General features: G+C 59.3%; 1 protein-coding gene across 9 annotated transcripts in view; it reads left to right on the forward strand.

Annotated features, from left to right (window-relative positions):
* CACNA1B (calcium voltage-gated channel subunit alpha1 B) overlaps nt 1-17,190 on the forward strand; it is a 126,005-nt gene that overhangs the window by 54,107 nt on the left and 54,708 nt on the right. For all 9 annotated transcript variants that reach the window (XM_045846035.1, XM_045846036.1, XM_045846037.1 and 6 more), the window contains 2 exons: nt 2,071-2,832; nt 3,520-3,737. In XM_045846035.1, coding sequence (XP_045701991.1) covers nt 2,071-2,832; nt 3,520-3,737 — 980 coding nt within the window. The remainder of the gene's footprint in view (nt 1-2,070; nt 2,833-3,519; nt 3,738-17,190) is intronic.

Consider the following 17,190-nt stretch of genomic DNA (forward strand, 5'->3'; position numbering starts at 1 on the left):
GGCAGCACGGGCCCAGCGAGGCGGAGACCTGCAGGCCGGGGCAGGCCCTGCTCCCTGGAGAACTCTCGAGGGGGGACCACCAGCCCCGCGGTGCCCTCCCGTCCAGCCCAGTCAGTCCCCCACTCTGTGACCTTCAGCTGGTTCCTGGGCGGGAACAGACCGTGGGGGTGGAGGGCACAGCCGGTCCATCGGCAGCCACTGCTGCCCTGTCTTTGCGGCCTGTCTGTCCTGGCAGAGCTGGGCCTCGGGACCGCGGCTGAGTCTGAGTGAGCAGCCAGCCTGCTGACCACGTGGCCCAGGCCCTGGGCCCGTCTGGGGTGACAGGGGGCGCTGAGGCAGTGGCCAGCACCCTCGAGGCTTCTACACACGGGTGCACCCCGCCTGCTGTCATTGTTTCACACGGGTCGGCCGCGCTCAGAATCAGGCTCTGCGCTGTGGTGTCGGCTGTGGGTGGGCGGGTCCCTTGTGGCTCCAGGTAGAAGCCAAAGAAAGAAGAGGTGGGCTTCCTGCGGGGGGCCCTAGGGGCAGGGCCTGGGGCGGCAGGCAAGGGCGTGAGTCAGCAGGTGGCCAGAGAGGCGCACACAGGTCCCCCACGTGTCACCCTGCCCCCCCCCCCACCGTTGGGCCCCCAGGTGAGGGACAGGTGCTCTGCGCCCTGCCCTGAAGGGTTCCCACACGGGGACACCGACTCACCTTCCGAGGGCCAGGGCCCGTGTCCTCCATGTTGCCCAGGCCAGCGGGCGCCTCTCTGCAGGGTCCCCGCGGTGCCAGGGCCCCCCCCCCCCGAGCTGGTGGCCGGGCTGCCGGGGACCCTTCAGGCTGCAGCCCAGGTGTGCTGTGGCCGAGGCCGGGGGTGGCTGGGGCCGCCTGTTGTTGTTAGACCCTGGTGTCCGGTCCCAGCCCCGCCAGCGACTCCTGGTGGGACCCTCGAGGGTCGTGCCCTCTGGGCTGTGTCCTCGTCTGCGAAGTGGGAACAGCACTCGACCCCCAGGTGGTTGTGGGGGTCGTAGGAAGAGGGCCACTGAACAACACAGATGTCACTGTCGTCCTTGTTCTCTGGCTGCCGGTGCCGCCCCCACCGTGGTCTGGTGACCTCTGGGGACGGAGGGTGACCCTCCCACCTCGGAGGTCTGCTTGGCCGAGGGGCCTGGGTCGCCTGCTTGGAGGTTTTCTCAGCAAAGGACCCAGAGTGCGCAGGTCTCTCCGCGTTCCCGGGTGCGAAGCCCACTGAGAGGAGGTGGGCAGGGTGGAGGCCGGGGTGGCCTGTCCGGTGAGGGCTGAGCCGGGACCCCAAGTCACTCCCGGGGCGGCTCTGGCTCTCCCTGTGGGCGGGGGTGGGGGTGCTCTCCACGGAGCCAGGAGAGAGCAGGGCACTGGTGACCACGGGAGGTCGTGTCTCCTGCGAGCAGACAGGCCCTGAGCTGAGTGGCAGTCTCCCTGATGGGGCGGCCCCCCCAGGGGCAGGCCCGGCTCCCTGGCTGCTCCCGAGGGGGCAGCTGCATCGCGGTGCCTGCTCCCTGGGCTGTGCCCCCTGCTGGCCCCAGTCCCTCTGGACAGTGGCTGCCTCTGGGAGGTGCAGGGCAGAGTTCCCGCCTGGGGCAGCTCTGCTCTCCTGTGGCAGGGCCCCTGGCCTCTGGCCTCCAGCCTGACCCTTGGGCCTACCCATCTGCACGCCCCTCCACCCCCCATTCTGGCTTTCTTGGTCAGCGGCCCACCTGTCCTGGGGCCTGGCTGCCACCTCATGCTGGTGCCCATCATCCCCACTTCCCCGTCCCTCTTGGCCTCAGGCCAGCGTCCAGGGCTCCGGAGAGGCCTTGTGCCCCACCCCGCCCCACACCCAAGCACCTGCGCGTGTGAGCAGGTGCTCACTGCGCAGTGTTAACCTGGGTGCCCACCTGCCCTGTTGCATCAGTTGCCGGGGTCTTGAGGGCTCCTGTGCCCCTGTACCCACCTGCTCCCTGCACCCACTCCGCCACCCATCCCTCCATCGCTGTGTGTCATCTGTGGCTTCCCCTGCGAGGCGGAGACGTGGGGGTGTGCAGGGGGCGCTCACCTCCCATCTCCCCGTAGCCGGCAGCAGAACTCGGCCAAGGCGCGCTCGGTATGGGAGCAGCGGGCCAGCCAGCTGCGGCTGCAGAACCTGCGGGCCAGTTGTGAGGCGCTGTACAGCGAGCTGGACCCCGAGGAGCGGCTGCGCTTCGCCACCTCGCGTCATCTGCGGCCCGACATGAAGACGCACCTGGACCGGCCCCTTGTGGTGGAGCCTGGTGCGCGGGGATCGGCGGGGGGCAAGGCCCGGCCGGAGGGCACGGAAGCTGTGGACGGTGCAGACCCACCGCGCAGGCACCACCGGCACCGCAACAAGGACAAGGCCGCTGCCCCGGCGGCGGAGCAGGACCGGGCTGATGCCCCAAAGACGGAGGGCGGGGAGCCCGTGGCCCGGGAGGAGCGGGCACGAGCGCATCGGAGCCGCAGCAAGGAGACCGCAGGGGCCCGGGAGGTCCGGAGTGAGCGCGGCCGCGGAGTGGGGCCTGAGGGCGGCCGGCGCCACCACCGGCGTGGCTCCCCGGAGGAGGCGGCCGAGCGGGAGCCCCGGCGCCACCGCGCGCACCGGCACGCGCCCGACACGGGCAGGGAGCGGCGCGCGCGGCACCGTGGTGGCCCCCGGGCCGGGTCCCGGGAGCCGGAGAGCGGGGAGGAGCCGGCGCGGCGGCACCGGGGTCGGCATAGGGCACCGCCAGTGCACGAGGATGCGGAGAAGGAGGCAGCGGAGAAGGAGGGCGAGGCCGAGGACGCGGACAAGGAAAAGGAGTCCCCGACCCCGCAGCCCCAGTGCGTGAGCGCGTTCACCGCCCCTCCCCCTGCGCTCTGTCTCCGCCCCCTCCGGGCGGTGCCCGTCCTGCCCGGGTGAGGGGACTGGAAACCGCCTGAACCGCTCCCTGAGAGCCAGCCTGCACGTTAGGGCTCCAGGAGAAAGAGAGGGCTCCCTGGTAGATTGTGGGGGCTGGCCTGGCACGCGATGGCTTGGGAAAGACCAAGTACCCGGGGAGAAGAGGACACTGCGGAACCTGAGGAAGGAGTGGGCGGGCCGAGGAGCCCCCAGCGCCGAGGGGCCGGGGCAGGGGTCCTCGGAGCCCAGAGCTCAGATCTCAGATCAGCGGGCCCCATGCTCGCCAGCCGGTCACACAGCACCCAGAGCCAGCCACCAGCCAGAGGGTCTGCGCTGGCCACGGGCGGGGTCACTAGGGCAACGTCCTCTTCCAAGCTGTTCGTTCTGCAGAGGGCGCTGTTTCACACGCCCTCGTCGCCTTGTGAGGCGGCCCGGGGACGGACAGCTGAGTCGACCCCATCCCCACGTTTTAGAACTAAAAACGTGCGGAGGGATAGAGAGCCCTGTGGAAGGCTGGTGGAGCAGAGGGGGCGGCGGGGGTTACTGGAGCCCGAAATAGGGGTTTGGCGGAGTGAGCGGGAGCGTGGGGCTGGGCCGCCTGAGCCCCTGACGCTGGCTCTCGGTTGCAGGGAGCCGCACTGCGACCTGGAGGCCCCAGGCGCCGGGGGCGCGGGCCCTGTGCGGGCGCCGCCTGGAACCTGTGTGCCGACGGCGGAGGAGCAGCCGGAGGACGCCGACAATCAGCGCAACGTGACTCGGATGGGCAGCCAGCCCCCAGACCCAGGGGCCCCCGCGCACACCCCGGTGACTCCGGCCGGCCCTCCGGGCGAGACCGCCGTCACTCCCAGTGAGTATCTCCCCAAACCCGCACTTGGCTTCTCCCGTCCCTCCTGCCTCTGTGCGTCGCCCCCGCCCAGCCGGAGGGAGCTTCACGTGCCGTCCGCACCGGTGCCTCGGCGCCCCTTGGCTTCTGCCCCAGCCCAGGGCGGCACTGCCTACTCCCCTGCCTTCCAAAAACACCTGCAAGTCCCCAGCCAAGTGCCAGGCGCGGGGCCAGAGCGCCAGGGACACGGCAGGAGGGAGGGGGCCCCGGGCTGCCCTGTGGGGCTTACAGTCTCATCAGGAGGACAGGTCACAGCATGGTCACAACCGCATGCAAGCTGCTGAGGACCGCGTCCACCGGCTTGACTGGGCCGGCACCTGTGGGTGCCGAGGGGGAGGCCCTGGGGGTGGCCTTCCCTTCTACCCCTGTGCCCCGTCACCCCTCCCCCCCAGGCTTCGCTTTCCTTCCCTTGCTCCCTCGTGGGCAGGAGGGCCTCGGGGAGCAGCCGACACTGGCCACTGGCCGTGTGTGGGCCCGAGGCTCCCGGGCAGGCCAGTCCCCATCGCGTCGGGGCAGACCTGCAGGTGGCAAGCCCAGGCCTCTCACGCTGTGCGGGGGTTGGGGGGCGGGGGCGGCTGTCGTGTGGCCCCGGCGCTACAGAACACGTTCCAGGGGCGCGGGCAGAGACTGCAGGAGCAGGGCGGACCCGGATGCCGCAGGAGGGTTCCCGTCCTGAGCAGACCAGGTGCTGCCGTGGGCCTGGCCGAGTCCCACCCCCGGGGAGCAAGGGAAGGACTGCCAGCCCCGGCCACCTCGCCCTCCCCCTCCTTCCTGGTGGTTTCACCTCCGTGGCTGCCAGTGACGGTCTCCCCGGACTCCCAGGAGCAGCCCCACTCTGGCCCTGGCCCTGACCCTGACCCTAGATTAGCTTGAGGACCAACCCAGCGCCCCGCCTGGCGTGTGTTCCCAGGTGAGGCCCCGCCTGCCCAGCCTCTGGCAACCGCCAGTCTGTTTTGTCTCCACAGTTGTCTCTCCTCCCGGCATGTGGTGGGCTCGGACCCCCACAGTGTGGGCCTTGTCAGTCGGGCCCTTCCTGCTGAGTCACAGGCCCCGTTGCTCCGCCTCCCGCTGGGCCTCCCGCTGGTTCGCTTCTCTGTGGCGCTGATGAACCCCCCGCCGCCTGGCGGGACCACGCTTTCTTTCCACGCAGCTACTGGAGAGCCGCTGGGTTGCTCCCGAGTCTCAGCAGCCGTGACTGAGGCTGCTGTCGTGCGGGTGCAGATTCTGCGTGGACGTGGTTTTCCACTCCTTTGGGCGGGTACCACGGAGAGCAATCGCTGGCTGTGACTTTGTAAGAAGCTGCCCCACCGGCCCCACGGTTCTGCGTTCCCGCCAGCGCCACGGGAGCCGCGGCAAGGGGCGGTGTGAGCGCGCCGCACCCCGGCCCCGCGGGCGGGTGTGCCGTGGCGTCCGGTGCTCGGCGTGCGCGCCTGCTGCCTGTGCACCGTCCGGGGGGGTCTGTGCGGGTGCCTGGCGCCTTTTTCAACCAGGTTGTCTGTCTTCATCTGTGTTTTTAAGATTCTCTGTGCACGTTGCATGACAGTCTTTTACCGACTGTGCCTTTCGCAAATGCTCCCTCGCAGCCTGAGGCTCGTCTTCTGCTGCTCCTGCTCCTGCTGCCGCCTCTCGCAGACGAACGCTGCTGGTGGAACGCAGCCCGGGTCGCTCGCCACGCCCTCCGTGGGCTGCCCCTGCGGCGCTCCGCCCAGAAGGGGCCGCGCACCCACCCGTGCCCCTGCGTCAGCACCCAGGTCGCCTCCTCCGGCTCCGTCTCACACTGAGGCCTGGGGGCCTGCGAGGCGTGGGAGTCTGTGTCGAGGTTGCGCGTGGTGTCCACTTGCCCCGGTGCCGTTTCTGGGAGGGAGTGTCCTCGTCCCACTGTGTGTCACTGGTCCGTGGGCCTTAGTTGAGGGTCTGTGTCCGCCGTCCCCGTTCGTCGCTCCGTCCGTGGGTCCTTCCGCTGACTGGGCGCCGCCCCAGTGGCTGTGACCTTGGGGCTGGACTCGGCGTTGGGCGCCGCTCCAGCGCTCTTTTCCTCAGTGCGGCCTCGCGCTGCTCTGGGTCCCTCGCCTCCGTGCGCACCTCGGGGTCCGTCGGCCTTCGCCCGCGAAATGCCTGGCTGGGGCTGCGCCGCGGGTCCCACGGGGAGGACTGACTGACACCGACGGCTGGAGCCCCCTGCCCGTGGGCGAGGACCGTCTCCGCGTTTGTTCAGGTCTCTGCTCTGTCCCTCCGAGGGTCCCCGTTTTCCTCGCGGAGACCCTTGTACACGTTTTGTCAGGCTTGTTCCCGCCTGTTTCGTTTCTGGGGGGCCAATACAAGCGGTCTTCTCTGAAGTTCAAGTTCCGCCCGTCCCTTGCTGGCAGTGGGACACAGAGCGGTTGACTCGTGTGCGTGCGCCCGGCAGCCGCCGCTGCCGGAGCCTCCGCGCTGCCGTCGGCTCTCCTCGGGCGTCGGCGTTCGGGCCTCCTTCCTTGTCCTTCGTCGGTCTGACCAGCGGCGTCTCCGTCGATCTTTTCAAAGAAACAGCTTTTGGCTTTTCAGTATTTTCTATTGATCCCCTATCTAACATTTTATTGATTTCTGCTCTAATTCTTTTTTTTCCGTAGGTTACTTAGGATTTAATTTGCTTTTCTTTTTCTGGTGTCCTAAGGTGGAGGCTTAGATGACTGATTTTAGGTCTGTCTTCTCCTCTAACACGTGCGCTCAGAACGGTGCCCTTCCCCGGCTGGTGCGGCCCCGTGGCCGGCCCTCGACCCGGAGGCTGGCGGTCCGATGCCCCGGGTCAGGCACGTGCCTGGGTTGCAGGCCAGGTCCCCGGTTGGGAGCGCTCGAGAGTCAACCAACTGATGTCTCTCCCTCTCTTCCTCTCTCTAAAGATAAATAAATAAATATCAGCCACGACCCCCCCCCCCACGACACTGATGTGAGACGCCTGTGTTCCCGGCCGTGTGCGTGGGGCGCCCGCGCTCTGCGGGGACTTCGCCCGGGGAGGTCGGCAGGCCTGCCCATCCACGGAGAGAATCGGAAAGTGTTTCCTGCCTTCCTGTCCGGGCCGTGCCGGTGGCGCCAGAGCTCCCTGCTCTCCAGAGACTCGGGAGGGTTTCCCCGTGAAGCCGTATGGGTCTGTCAGGGGGGAGAGTGGGTCTCTGGTCATCTCTCTGTTTCTGTGTGGGTCACGCTCTGTCTACACCGTCTTACCTCCCGAGATCGGTTTGGTGAATTGTAATTTCCCTAGAAATGACGCATCTGATTGAGGTTTTGTGAGTCATGCAAAGAAGTGGCTTCACTTTTTTGGAAGTTTTTACTTTCCTGTTCTTAAATTCTCTTTCACTTAACTTCCTTATAGAACAGAGACTTTAAAATCTCTCAAAAGAATTTTACCACCAGTTAAAACTTTTTTATTCATTTACCGTTTGAATTCCCACTCCCCACCCCTGTCCTTCTGCAGCCGTCACGCTGTTCTCTGCATCTGTGGGTCTGTTTTCACTTCGTTTTGCTCACTCCATTTCTTCGTTTTTGTAGATTCCACACGTACACGAGGCCGTGTGGCCTTTGTCTTTCTCTGTGTGACGTTCTCCACTGAGCACAATGCCGCGAAGACCCTTCCCCGCTGTCGCAGATTCCGTGTCCCCTCTGCTGACAGCCTGCCCCGCCCTCGACTGCAGACGAGGCTGCAGTGAGCGTGGGGGTGCGAGTGTCCTCTCACACTAGCGTTTCGTTTTCCGTGGGTGAATGCCCGGGGTGGAGCTGCGGGGTCGCATGGCGGTGCTGGTTGTGAATCGTCCGAGGAAGCCCCCCGGCACCGTGTCCCACCGTGGCTGCAGCAGCCTGCACGCCCGGCAGCGCACGAGGGTCCCTTGCACCGTGTCCGGCCAGCCCCTGCTGTCTGCTGGTTTGCTGCCGAGTGCCGCTCCGACAGGGCTGCCTCGGCGGCGTCTCTCCGGTGACTGGTGACAGGGAGCGTTTTTTTTTTCGTGTCTGTTGGCCGTCCGTGTGTCCTCTTGGAAAAGTGCCCAGTCGGCTCCTCTGCCCCCTTTTTAATGAATTGGGCTGTTTTGGTGTTGAGCTGTATGAGTTTTTAGTAAATTTTGTGCATTGCCCTTTGTAGGATGCGTCACCGGTGAGTATCTTCTCCTGTTTAGTGGGCTGTGTTTTCGTTTTGCTGGTGGTGTCTGTAGCTCTGCCAAAGCTGTTGGTCTGAGGGTTCTGTTTGTTTATCTTTTCTTTTGTCCTCTTGCTCAGACATATCCAAAAAATATTTCTAGGAACAATTTTAGGGAGTTTACTGCGCATGTTTTTTTCAGGGAGTTTTATGGTTTGGGGTCTAACATTTAAGCCTGGAACCCATTCTGAGTTTATTTCTGTATGTGGTGTAAGAATGTAGTTAAATTTTACTTTGGGGACATGTACCTGTCCAGTTTTGCCAACACCAGTTATTGAAGAGTTACACAAAGAAGTGGCTAATTTGAAAAAATTTTGTGTGGTTCAGTGTTTTTTTCCCTCTTTGTCATTTTTTAATTCTTCATCTTCTGTGTTCTTCCCTTTTTCTTGACTAAATTAGTTAGTGGTTTTATATTTTGTAGATTGTTATAAAAAGAGTCAGCATTTTAATTTATGTGTTAGTTCTACTGTGTTTTTGTTTTTTAACTCATTACTTTCCAACTGTATCCTCCCATTTCCCTGCTGCCTTTTTACTTTGTTTTACTTTGTTTTCTAGCTTCTTGAGTTGGAGACTCAGCTTACTTTATTCTTGAATTTTTATTGTATGACTATGTCACGACAGGAATGTTCCTCTGATCGCTAATTAATTGCATCCCACAGACTCTAGCCTCTGGTGCCTTCATTCTCATCCAGTTCCGGGGGGACCAGGCGGTTCGGGGCGTGTTTCCTCCTGGCGTGTGGGGCTCCCCGGCTCTGTGGATGTCGCCTTCCCTCCAGCAGGCCCTCTGGCCCCCCTCCTCCCCCCCGGCCCTGGGGGGCCTCCAGCGTGGTGACTGGGTGCGGAGGCCTGACGGCCGGCCTGGCTGCCCCTGAAGTGGGATCTCAGCGGGAGCATTTTTGGTTTCTCCTGCAGACGCGCGCCATCAGATTCCCCTGCTTTTCTTTCCTCCTGAGAGGGTGTGCGCTGCGTGAGTGCTGGCTTCGGTCCGGCGGTGTCCTGCGGCCACCGCGCTGCCTCCTCTGTGAGGCGGGGCCGCGCTGGGCAGGGCTGCGTTCGCAGTTGGGAGTCCAGAGACGCAGCCGGCCCTGGTGCTGCCGCGTACTAGTCACTGGGTCATTGTGCGCACGGCCAGCGGCCAGCCCCTCTGCCCGCCCGGCAAGGTGGCGCGCCGGTTGATTTCCCGTCACTCGGCTGGCCTTGCCTCCCTGGGGCAGATGCTGCCCTCGTCCTACGTGGTCACTTTCATGTGTTCCTGAACTCCGCTGGCTGGCGTGCCGTTGAGGACTCTGCCGTGAGGCCATGAGGGATATCGCTCTGTGGTTTTCTTTTTCCCGCCGTTACCTGTTTTTGGTATCAGAATATTGAATTCGTAAAACGCAGTGGAAAGTGTTTCTTCTCCTGTGTTTTCGGAAGAGATTGTGTAGCATTGGTGTTAATTCTCCTTTAAACGTTTGGTGAATTTGTCAATGAAACATTGATGTTTGGGACCCGCGTGGTCACCGGTGGCCATGGGGCTGCGCCGTCTGCTTCACTGCCAATCCTTGCCGGTTGGAAGGAGCCGGCCCCTGGCGCTGGCGTGGGCGGCGGGCGGGGTCCTTGCAGTTTTCGCTCCTTATTCCTCACTGTCTTCATGGCCTGCAGCCTCTCTCACACTCCGACCTCAGTGACTGGCGTCTTCTCTTGTTCCCTTGTCAGTCTTGCTAGAAGTTAGCGAGTCTCATGGATCTTTTCACTGATTTTCTCTTGTTTTTATGTTTCCGATCGCATTTGATTTCTGCTGTTTAATTTTTCCTCCTTCTTTCTGTTTGCTTTGGGTTGATTCTGCTCTTTTTTAGTTCCTTGAGATGGGAGCTCAGGTCATTGATTTGTCTCCCGTCTTTGGCAGTGGCAGCACTGAGTGCTGTGTGTTTTCTTCCGAGCACTGCTTCACCTGCGCCCCCGGATTTTGACATCTTGTATTTTCGTCTTCCTTTATTCCCATTAAAAACTTAACATTAAGCCCTGGCTGGTGTGGCTCAGTGGATTGAGCACAGGCTGCAAACCAAAGGGTCACCAGTTCGATTCCCAGTCAGGGCACATGCCAGGGTTGTGGGCCAGGTCCCCAGTAGGGGGCGCATGAGAAGCAACCACACATTGATGCTTCTCTTTCTCCTTCCCTTCCCCTCTCTCTAAAAATAAATGAATGAGATCTTTAAAAAGTTTTTTTCCGTTAAGACTTCCTGTTTGACGCATTGATGACATAGAAGTGTGCTGTCTCGTTTCCGAGTGTTTGGAGCTCCCTCTCTGGTCGTTTTTCTGTCACCGACTTCTAGTGCGGCTGCTGTGAGGTCAGCGAGCACCCTCGGCCTGACTCCATGTCTTTGACACCTGCCGAGGGTTGTGTGACAGCCCTAGGTGGGGCATGTCTCTGTCTGTGCCCCGTGGGGGCGGAGAGCCGGGCCCCGTCGGGGGGATGGTGTCACCGAGTTCTGCGTCGATGCTGATTTCTGTCGAAGTCCATCCATTATGGAGGAGGGGGTGCCCCGGGGTCCCGCCGCAAATGTGGGTTTACCGGTTTCTCGTCTCCCTGCTACGTGTGTGTGTGTCTCTCATCCTGTGCAGCTCTGCTCCGGGTACATGCACGCTCGGAATTGTGTCCTCCTGAAAGTGTGACCCTTCAGCCACTGTGTGACATGTCTCTCTGTGCCGGACAATTTTCTTTGCTCTGGTGGTGTCCCCTTTACCTCACATATGTGTACGCCACTCTTGTTTTATTTTAACTGATATTTTTATGTTTATCTTTTTCACCTTTTACTTCCCAAGTAGCTACATAGTTACATTTTAAGTTAGTTTCCCATAGGTAATGTATAGTCGGGTCATGTTTTTTACCCATTCTATCAATTCTGTCTTTTATTTGGCCTGCTTAGAGCATTTATATGTAATGTACCGTAATTTTTTTCAGACCATAAGACGCACCTAGGTTTTAGAGGAAAATAGGAGAAAACATTTTGAAGCAAAAAATGTCAAATATTTAATAACATAAATAACATAATATTTCATCAATGTAAATGTAAATAGAACTCAACAGCAGCATGAACAACCATTATTCCTCCCAAATTTGGGGGGAAATGGGGGGGGGGTGGGAGGTGTGTCTTATAGTCCGAAAAATAAGGTGATTATATATTGTCATGGCTTAGGTCTTCTGTTGTATTTTTGTTTTGTTTTGTTCTTTTTTTTTATTTCTATGGCTTCTTCTCCCTTCCTTCCTTGGGTTACTTGTATATATGCTGGGATTCACTTAGGTTTAACTGTAGTGTTGTTGAGTGTATCTCTTCAGGAACTGTGTTGTACAGTAACTCACTCCAGCACACCAGTTACCATCTTACCAGTTTGAATGAAGTGTGAAAATTTTGCCTCCCTCCTTCCCCCTGTGTATAACTGTCTTACACCTTTCCTCTGAAAATGCGTGAACCGCACCAGCGTGTGCCGTGTTTTTCGCTTCACCCCGGGGATTCAGAAAACTGGGGAGAAGAAAGTGTACTGTATTTGCTTGCATCGTTGCTCCTTCCGTTCCTGAGGTTCCAGGACTGCTTTCGTGGCGCGTGCTCTGTTTCGAGGACCTGCCTCGGTCCTTCTCTTGGCGCAGGCCCGCGGGCCACAGAGCCTCCGGCCTCCGCCCGGTCCGGAGGGTGTGTGCGCCGCTGCCGAGCGCCGGGCTGACAGCTCTTTTTCTTTCAGCCCTTGAACAAACGTGCGCCTCTTCCTCTGGCCTGCGTGGTTTCTGATGAGAAATCCACTGCCACTCGAATTGTTTTCCTCCCATAGGTAAGCCGTTTCTCTCTCTTGCTGCTTTCAGATTTGTTTCTTTGTCTTTATTTTTCAGAAGTTTGATGATGATGTATGTTGGCATGAGTTTCTCTAGGCTGTTCCTGTTTGGGGTTTGCTCAGAGTCTTGAACTTGTAGGTTTGTGTCTTTTTGCCAAACTGGGATATTTTCATCCGCTGTGTCTTTGAATGCGTCTTCAGCTCTGCCCTCTTTCCCCTTCCTTTCCGGGACTGTTGACACGCAGCTCTGTCGTCCCAGTCACGGAGGTCTGTCTCTGCGGCCTTGCTGCTGCCCCCTCTGTTGTTCGGGCCGGGTGGGTGGTCTCTGTCGCCCCGCCTCCCGGCTCACGGGCCCCTCCATTCGCCCTGGTCCACTGTTCAGCCCATCTTTGAGTTTTAGTTTCAGTTATTGTGTTTCTCAGTCATAAATTTCTGTTTGGTCCTTCTCTATACCTCCTATTTCTTTGCTGAGGTTTTCTGTTTCTTTGCTGAGATCATTTTTTTCATCAGTTTCAGATGTGTGTCAGTAGTCTGAGTATTTTCGTGACGGGCGCATGGAGTTGCTGTCAGATTTCTCGAACATCCGCATCGTTCGGCGTCTGTCGATTGCCTTTCTCACTAAGTGGGCGCTTCCCTGGCTCTTGGTGCGACAAGTGACCTTTTGCTGCGACCCAGACGTGTTGGTGCTGCGTCGTCAGCCTGTGAGCCTCGTGTCGGCCCTCTGTGCTCGCCGGTCTGCCGTGACGCCTCTCCAGCGGGGGCGGGGAGGGAGCGGGCTCCCTGAGGGACGGGCGAAGTTCAGGTTTCTCACTTGGCCTCCAGCGACACCCAGTGGGAGAGTGAACTCCTTGTTCCAGCTGGACCTGGGTGGGAGTTTCCACGCCTCCCTGGACCTGCCCTGCCTGAGAGACGCGGGAGTGCCTTGCTGCTCCCCTCGTGGCCTTCGGTGACGGGGCCAGGGCCGACCTCGCTGTTTCTGGCTGTCGGTAGAGATCCTGGCTTTCCACGAGGATGCTCTCCAGCCTGCAGAGGGCTGGCCGCCTCGTCACTTCTGGGTGGCGATGGGAGTCCAGGTCCCCTCGTGGCCTTCACTGGCACTGCCTGGGCTGGGGGTCTTCTCACCGGAAGACCTCGGGCCAGACCCCTTGTGGCGACCCTGAGGTGGAGCGGGCCGCTCTGGGCCGTCCTCCGGGAGCGGTTGCTCCCACCGCACCCCCGCGGTCCAGTGGTCACCAATGTCTGTCACCCAGATTTTGTCTGGCATCCCAGTGTGATTTTTTTATCTTGCCCTTTTCTGTAAGGAAGGACTGACTTCTGAAACACAGTTTACACTTGTATTAAGCAGGAAACAAGCTTAACTCTCCGTGTACTTATGTGTAGGTTTTCACAGTTGTGAGTTGTGAGACTGAGAGATTGAAGAGAAGTGTTGTGAGTCTTCGGATCTTAACATTTTTGCTGTGTTTCGTTCCTGTGAACTCGCTGTCACTCTTGGTGCTTAAGTTGCCCCCTTGGTGGCCAGTGGGAGCCCACAGGCCGGCCTTTGGGACCTCACCTGCCCCTGCAGGTCCCTGACAGCCATCCGGTATTCGTCAGTGAGGACACGCTCCAGGTCCCCACGTCCCTCCCCTGCCCGGACCTGGAGTGGGCCTTTCCTCCGAGGAGACCTGGCCAGTGTCCCGGTGCCCTGCAGGCCCCCACCCCTGCCCGTCCCCCCATGCGCCTGCCTCGTGGCCTCCAGGGGGACAGACTCCTTCGGCTCCTACTCGGAGCCGGAGCCAGTGCTCGGCGCGGAGGCGGCGGCTCTCCCAGGGCTCCGGCACCGTGTCGGGGCGGCCGGAGGGAGCGGGTGCACGGGAAGCCTCACCCCGCTTCCCGCCTCGCAGCCAGCCCCGGCTCGGGTCCCCTCCCAGCACGCCAGGCCCCCCAGGCAGCTCCTCCGTTCAGCCTGTGTCTTATTCCGCCCGTGAGAGCCGATCCCGGGGAGCCAGCACCAGGACCAGGTCGGCCGCGCCGCGCCTCAGTGGCCGCCTCTGCTGCGCTGGGCGCCCTCTGTTGCCTCCGGCCCAGCGAGCGGCGTCTCCTCAGTGGTCTAACGCCCACCGCCAAGCCCCCCCCCCTTTCCCGTGGCCTGAGTGCTGCCGCCCGTTCCGCCTGTGCTCCTTCTGACCTCCTGCCCCTTCTCCGCCCCCCCCACCCCTCCCGCTTGCTGCCACCCAGCCGGGGCCCCCCCGGCCGCCTCGCCTGTGCTGTGCTCCAGGGCTCAGTGGGTCCACGTGGCTCTTCTCCCCCAGTTCAGTCGTCCTTGGGTTGGCTTTGCTGTTCTTGTGGAGGAGTCTAAGAAGCTGTGGTTTTAAAATAATAAAATCCTGGCCCTGGCCAGGTGGCTCGGTTGGGTGGAGCGTCGCCCCTCGCACGGAAGTGTCGTGGGTTTGGTCCCGGGTCAGGGTGTGCACGGAAGTCGGCCAATTGATGTTTCTCTCTCTCTCTAAAATCAACACACTTACCCCCAGGTGAGAATAAAACAGTAGTGAAATAATAAAATTCTTTTTTAAAAAAGTTTTATTGGTTATGCTATTACAATTGTCCCATTATCCCCCCTTCACTCCCCTCACCCTGCATACCCGCTCCCACCCACATTCCCCCCCTTTAGCTCATGTCCATGCGTCCTAAGTTCTTTAGCTTCTACATTTCCCACATTATCCTTGCCCTCCCCCCGTCTATTTTCTACCTACCATCTATGCTGCTTATTCTCCGTACCTTTTCCCCCCTCCCCCCCCCCCCACTGATAACCCTCCATGTGATCTCCATTTCTGTGGTTCTGTTCCTGTTCTAGTTGTTTGCTTGGTTTGTTTTTGTTTTAGGTGTGGTTGTTAATAATTGTCAGTTTGCTGTCATTTTACTATACATGTTTTTTTATCTTCTTTTTCCTAGATAAGTCCCTTTAACATTTCATATAATAAGGGCTTGGTGATGATGAACTCCTTTAACTTGACCTTATCTGAGCAGCACTTTATCTGCCCTTCCATTCTAAATGAGAGCTTTGCTGGATAGAGTAATCTGGGATATAGGTCCTTGCCTTTCATGACTTGGAATACTTCTTTCCAGACCCTTCTTGCCTGCAAGGTCTCTTTTGAGAAATCAGCTGACAGTCTGATGGGAACTCCTTTGTAGGTAACTGTCCCCTTATCTCTTGCTGCTTCTAGAATTCTCTCCTTCATTTTAATCTTGGCTAATGTAATTATGATGTGTTTTGGTGTGTTCCTTCTTGGGTCTAACTTCTTTGGGGCTCTCTGAGCTTCCTGGACTTCCTGGAAGTCTATTTCCTTTGCCAGAATGGGGAAGTTCTCCTTTGTTATTTGTTCAAATACATGTTCAATCTGTTACTTTTCCTCTTCCCCTTCTGGTACCCCTATAATTTGGATGTTGGAACGTTTAAAGATGTCCTGGAGGTTTCTAAGCCTCTCCTCATATTTTTGAATTCTTATTTTTTCCTTCTTTTCTGTTTGGTTGTTTCTTTCTTCCTTCTGGTCCACTCCTTTGATTTGAGTCCCAGTTTCCTTCCCATCACTATTGGTTCCCTGTGCATTTTCCTTCATTTCACTTAGCATAACCTTCATTTCTTCATCTAATTTGTGACCAAATTTAACCAATTCTGTGAACATCCAGATCACCAGTGCTTTGAACTGTGCATCTGATAAGCTGGCTACCTCTTGGTCGCTTAGTTGTATTTTTTCTGGGCTTTGATCTGTTCTTTTGTTTGGGCCATTTTTTTGTCTCGATGCGTCTGTTATGTAGTGAGGGGCAGAGCGTTAGGTGTTCGCTGGGGCGGGGCAACCCAGGTGCTGGGTTGTGATGCTGTATGTGGGGCAGGGGTCCGAGAGGGAACAATGGCACTTGCTCTCTCTCTGCCAGATTTCAGTCACTTCCCTTTCTTCCCCCAAGCAAACTGACCCTGTGGGTCTCTCTGACGAACTCTCCTGTGAGGCTGGGAGTCTCTCCCGGCACCTCAACCCCCAAAGGTGTTTCCTGTCGGTGTTTCGAGGCTATTTGCCCACACTGGAACCTTCCACTGGGTTGTGTGGTCTGTCTCACTCCCCGGTTTCACCTGGTTTATCTGCGCGCAAATGTGGGATCGCCCAGCCCGCAAGCCACCTTGCATGCCAAACCCCTCCACACTCTGCCACCCCGCTGGGTCCGCCCGCTGCCGCCTTGCGTGCCTGGGCCCGCCAGCCACTGCTTTTTTTTTTTTTTGCCACGACCCCTCTCCTCCCGGCCGCCCGGCTCCGTGCCTCCTACTGGTCTGGATGAACGTGTCCACTTTCACTTCTTGGTTGTCGGCCTTCCATACAGTTCAGTTTTCTGCCAGTTCTCGTTGTTGCTTTGTTTCTAGATTTTTAAAAAATTTTTATTTATTTTTAGAGAGGGAAGGGAGAGAGAAGGGGGAGACAGAGAGAGAAAGAGAGAGAGAGAGAGATATCAATGTGCGGTTGCTGGGGGCCATGGCCTGCAACCCAGGCACGTGCCCTGACTGGGAATCGAACCTGCGATGCCTGGTTCGCAGCCCATGCTCAATCCACTGAGCTACGCCAGCCAGTACTTGTTTCTAGATTTTTGTCATCCTTATTTTGGTTGTGTGAGGAGGCACAGTGTGTCTACCTACGCCTTCATTTTGGCCGGAAATCCAAAATTCTTAAGTTAAAGGTAAGGTGTGAGTATCATGGACAAATTTTTGGTTGTTAAAGCTATAGTGCAAGGGGCTAAAATCCCCGTGACAGTGGCCACCACAGCGGTCCTTGCGGTGACCCTCCCGTCCCCGTGCGGCCCCTCGTGGTGGCCGAGCCTGCCGGGACACGGATGTGCTCGTCCAGTCTCCCCGCGTCTCTTCAGCCGCGTCCTGAGCCTCCCTGCCGCCACTCACACCGCTCACAGGCACGTCTGACACCCATGGCACAGCGCTTCACACGGGTCCTGCGTGCCCTCTCCCGGTTTCACAACGCTGTGCTGCGGTGGCAGAGCTGATGGACGGTGCCACCTGGGCGAGCACGGATTCCGTGCGCACCTGACCTCCTCGGGTGAGGCGTCTTACGGACTGAATCAGTGGACAGACGCTGTGCGGGCTGTGACTGCCCGTCTCGTGAGATTGTCCGATTTCCCACCCCCCACCCCGGGCAGGGGGCCTGGAGGTGCAGCCCAGGTGGGCGCTCAGCTTGGGTTGCTTCCTCGGCCAGCCCGGCCCTGTAGGACCACAGAGGGGCCGCTGCTGGGCCAGAGGCCCGAGCCGGGACTCCATGCGAGCTGGGGCGAGCGCTCTCGCCTCCGTGGCCCTGTGATGTCTTTGTTGCCCCTACACCTCTTGCAAGAGGGGGCAGGGAGACGCAGAAGGCTCCCAGTCCCCACACTGGCTGTCCCCGGCCTCTCTGAGCTCTCGGGAACAGTGTCACCTGTGGG

Source organism: Phyllostomus hastatus, unplaced genomic scaffold (genome assembly GCF_019186645.2).
Source record: "Phyllostomus hastatus isolate PE091 unplaced genomic scaffold, TTU_PhHast_1.1 phas_contig_495, whole genome shotgun sequence".
Classification (NCBI taxonomy): Eukaryota; Metazoa; Chordata; class Mammalia; order Chiroptera; family Phyllostomidae; genus Phyllostomus; species Phyllostomus hastatus.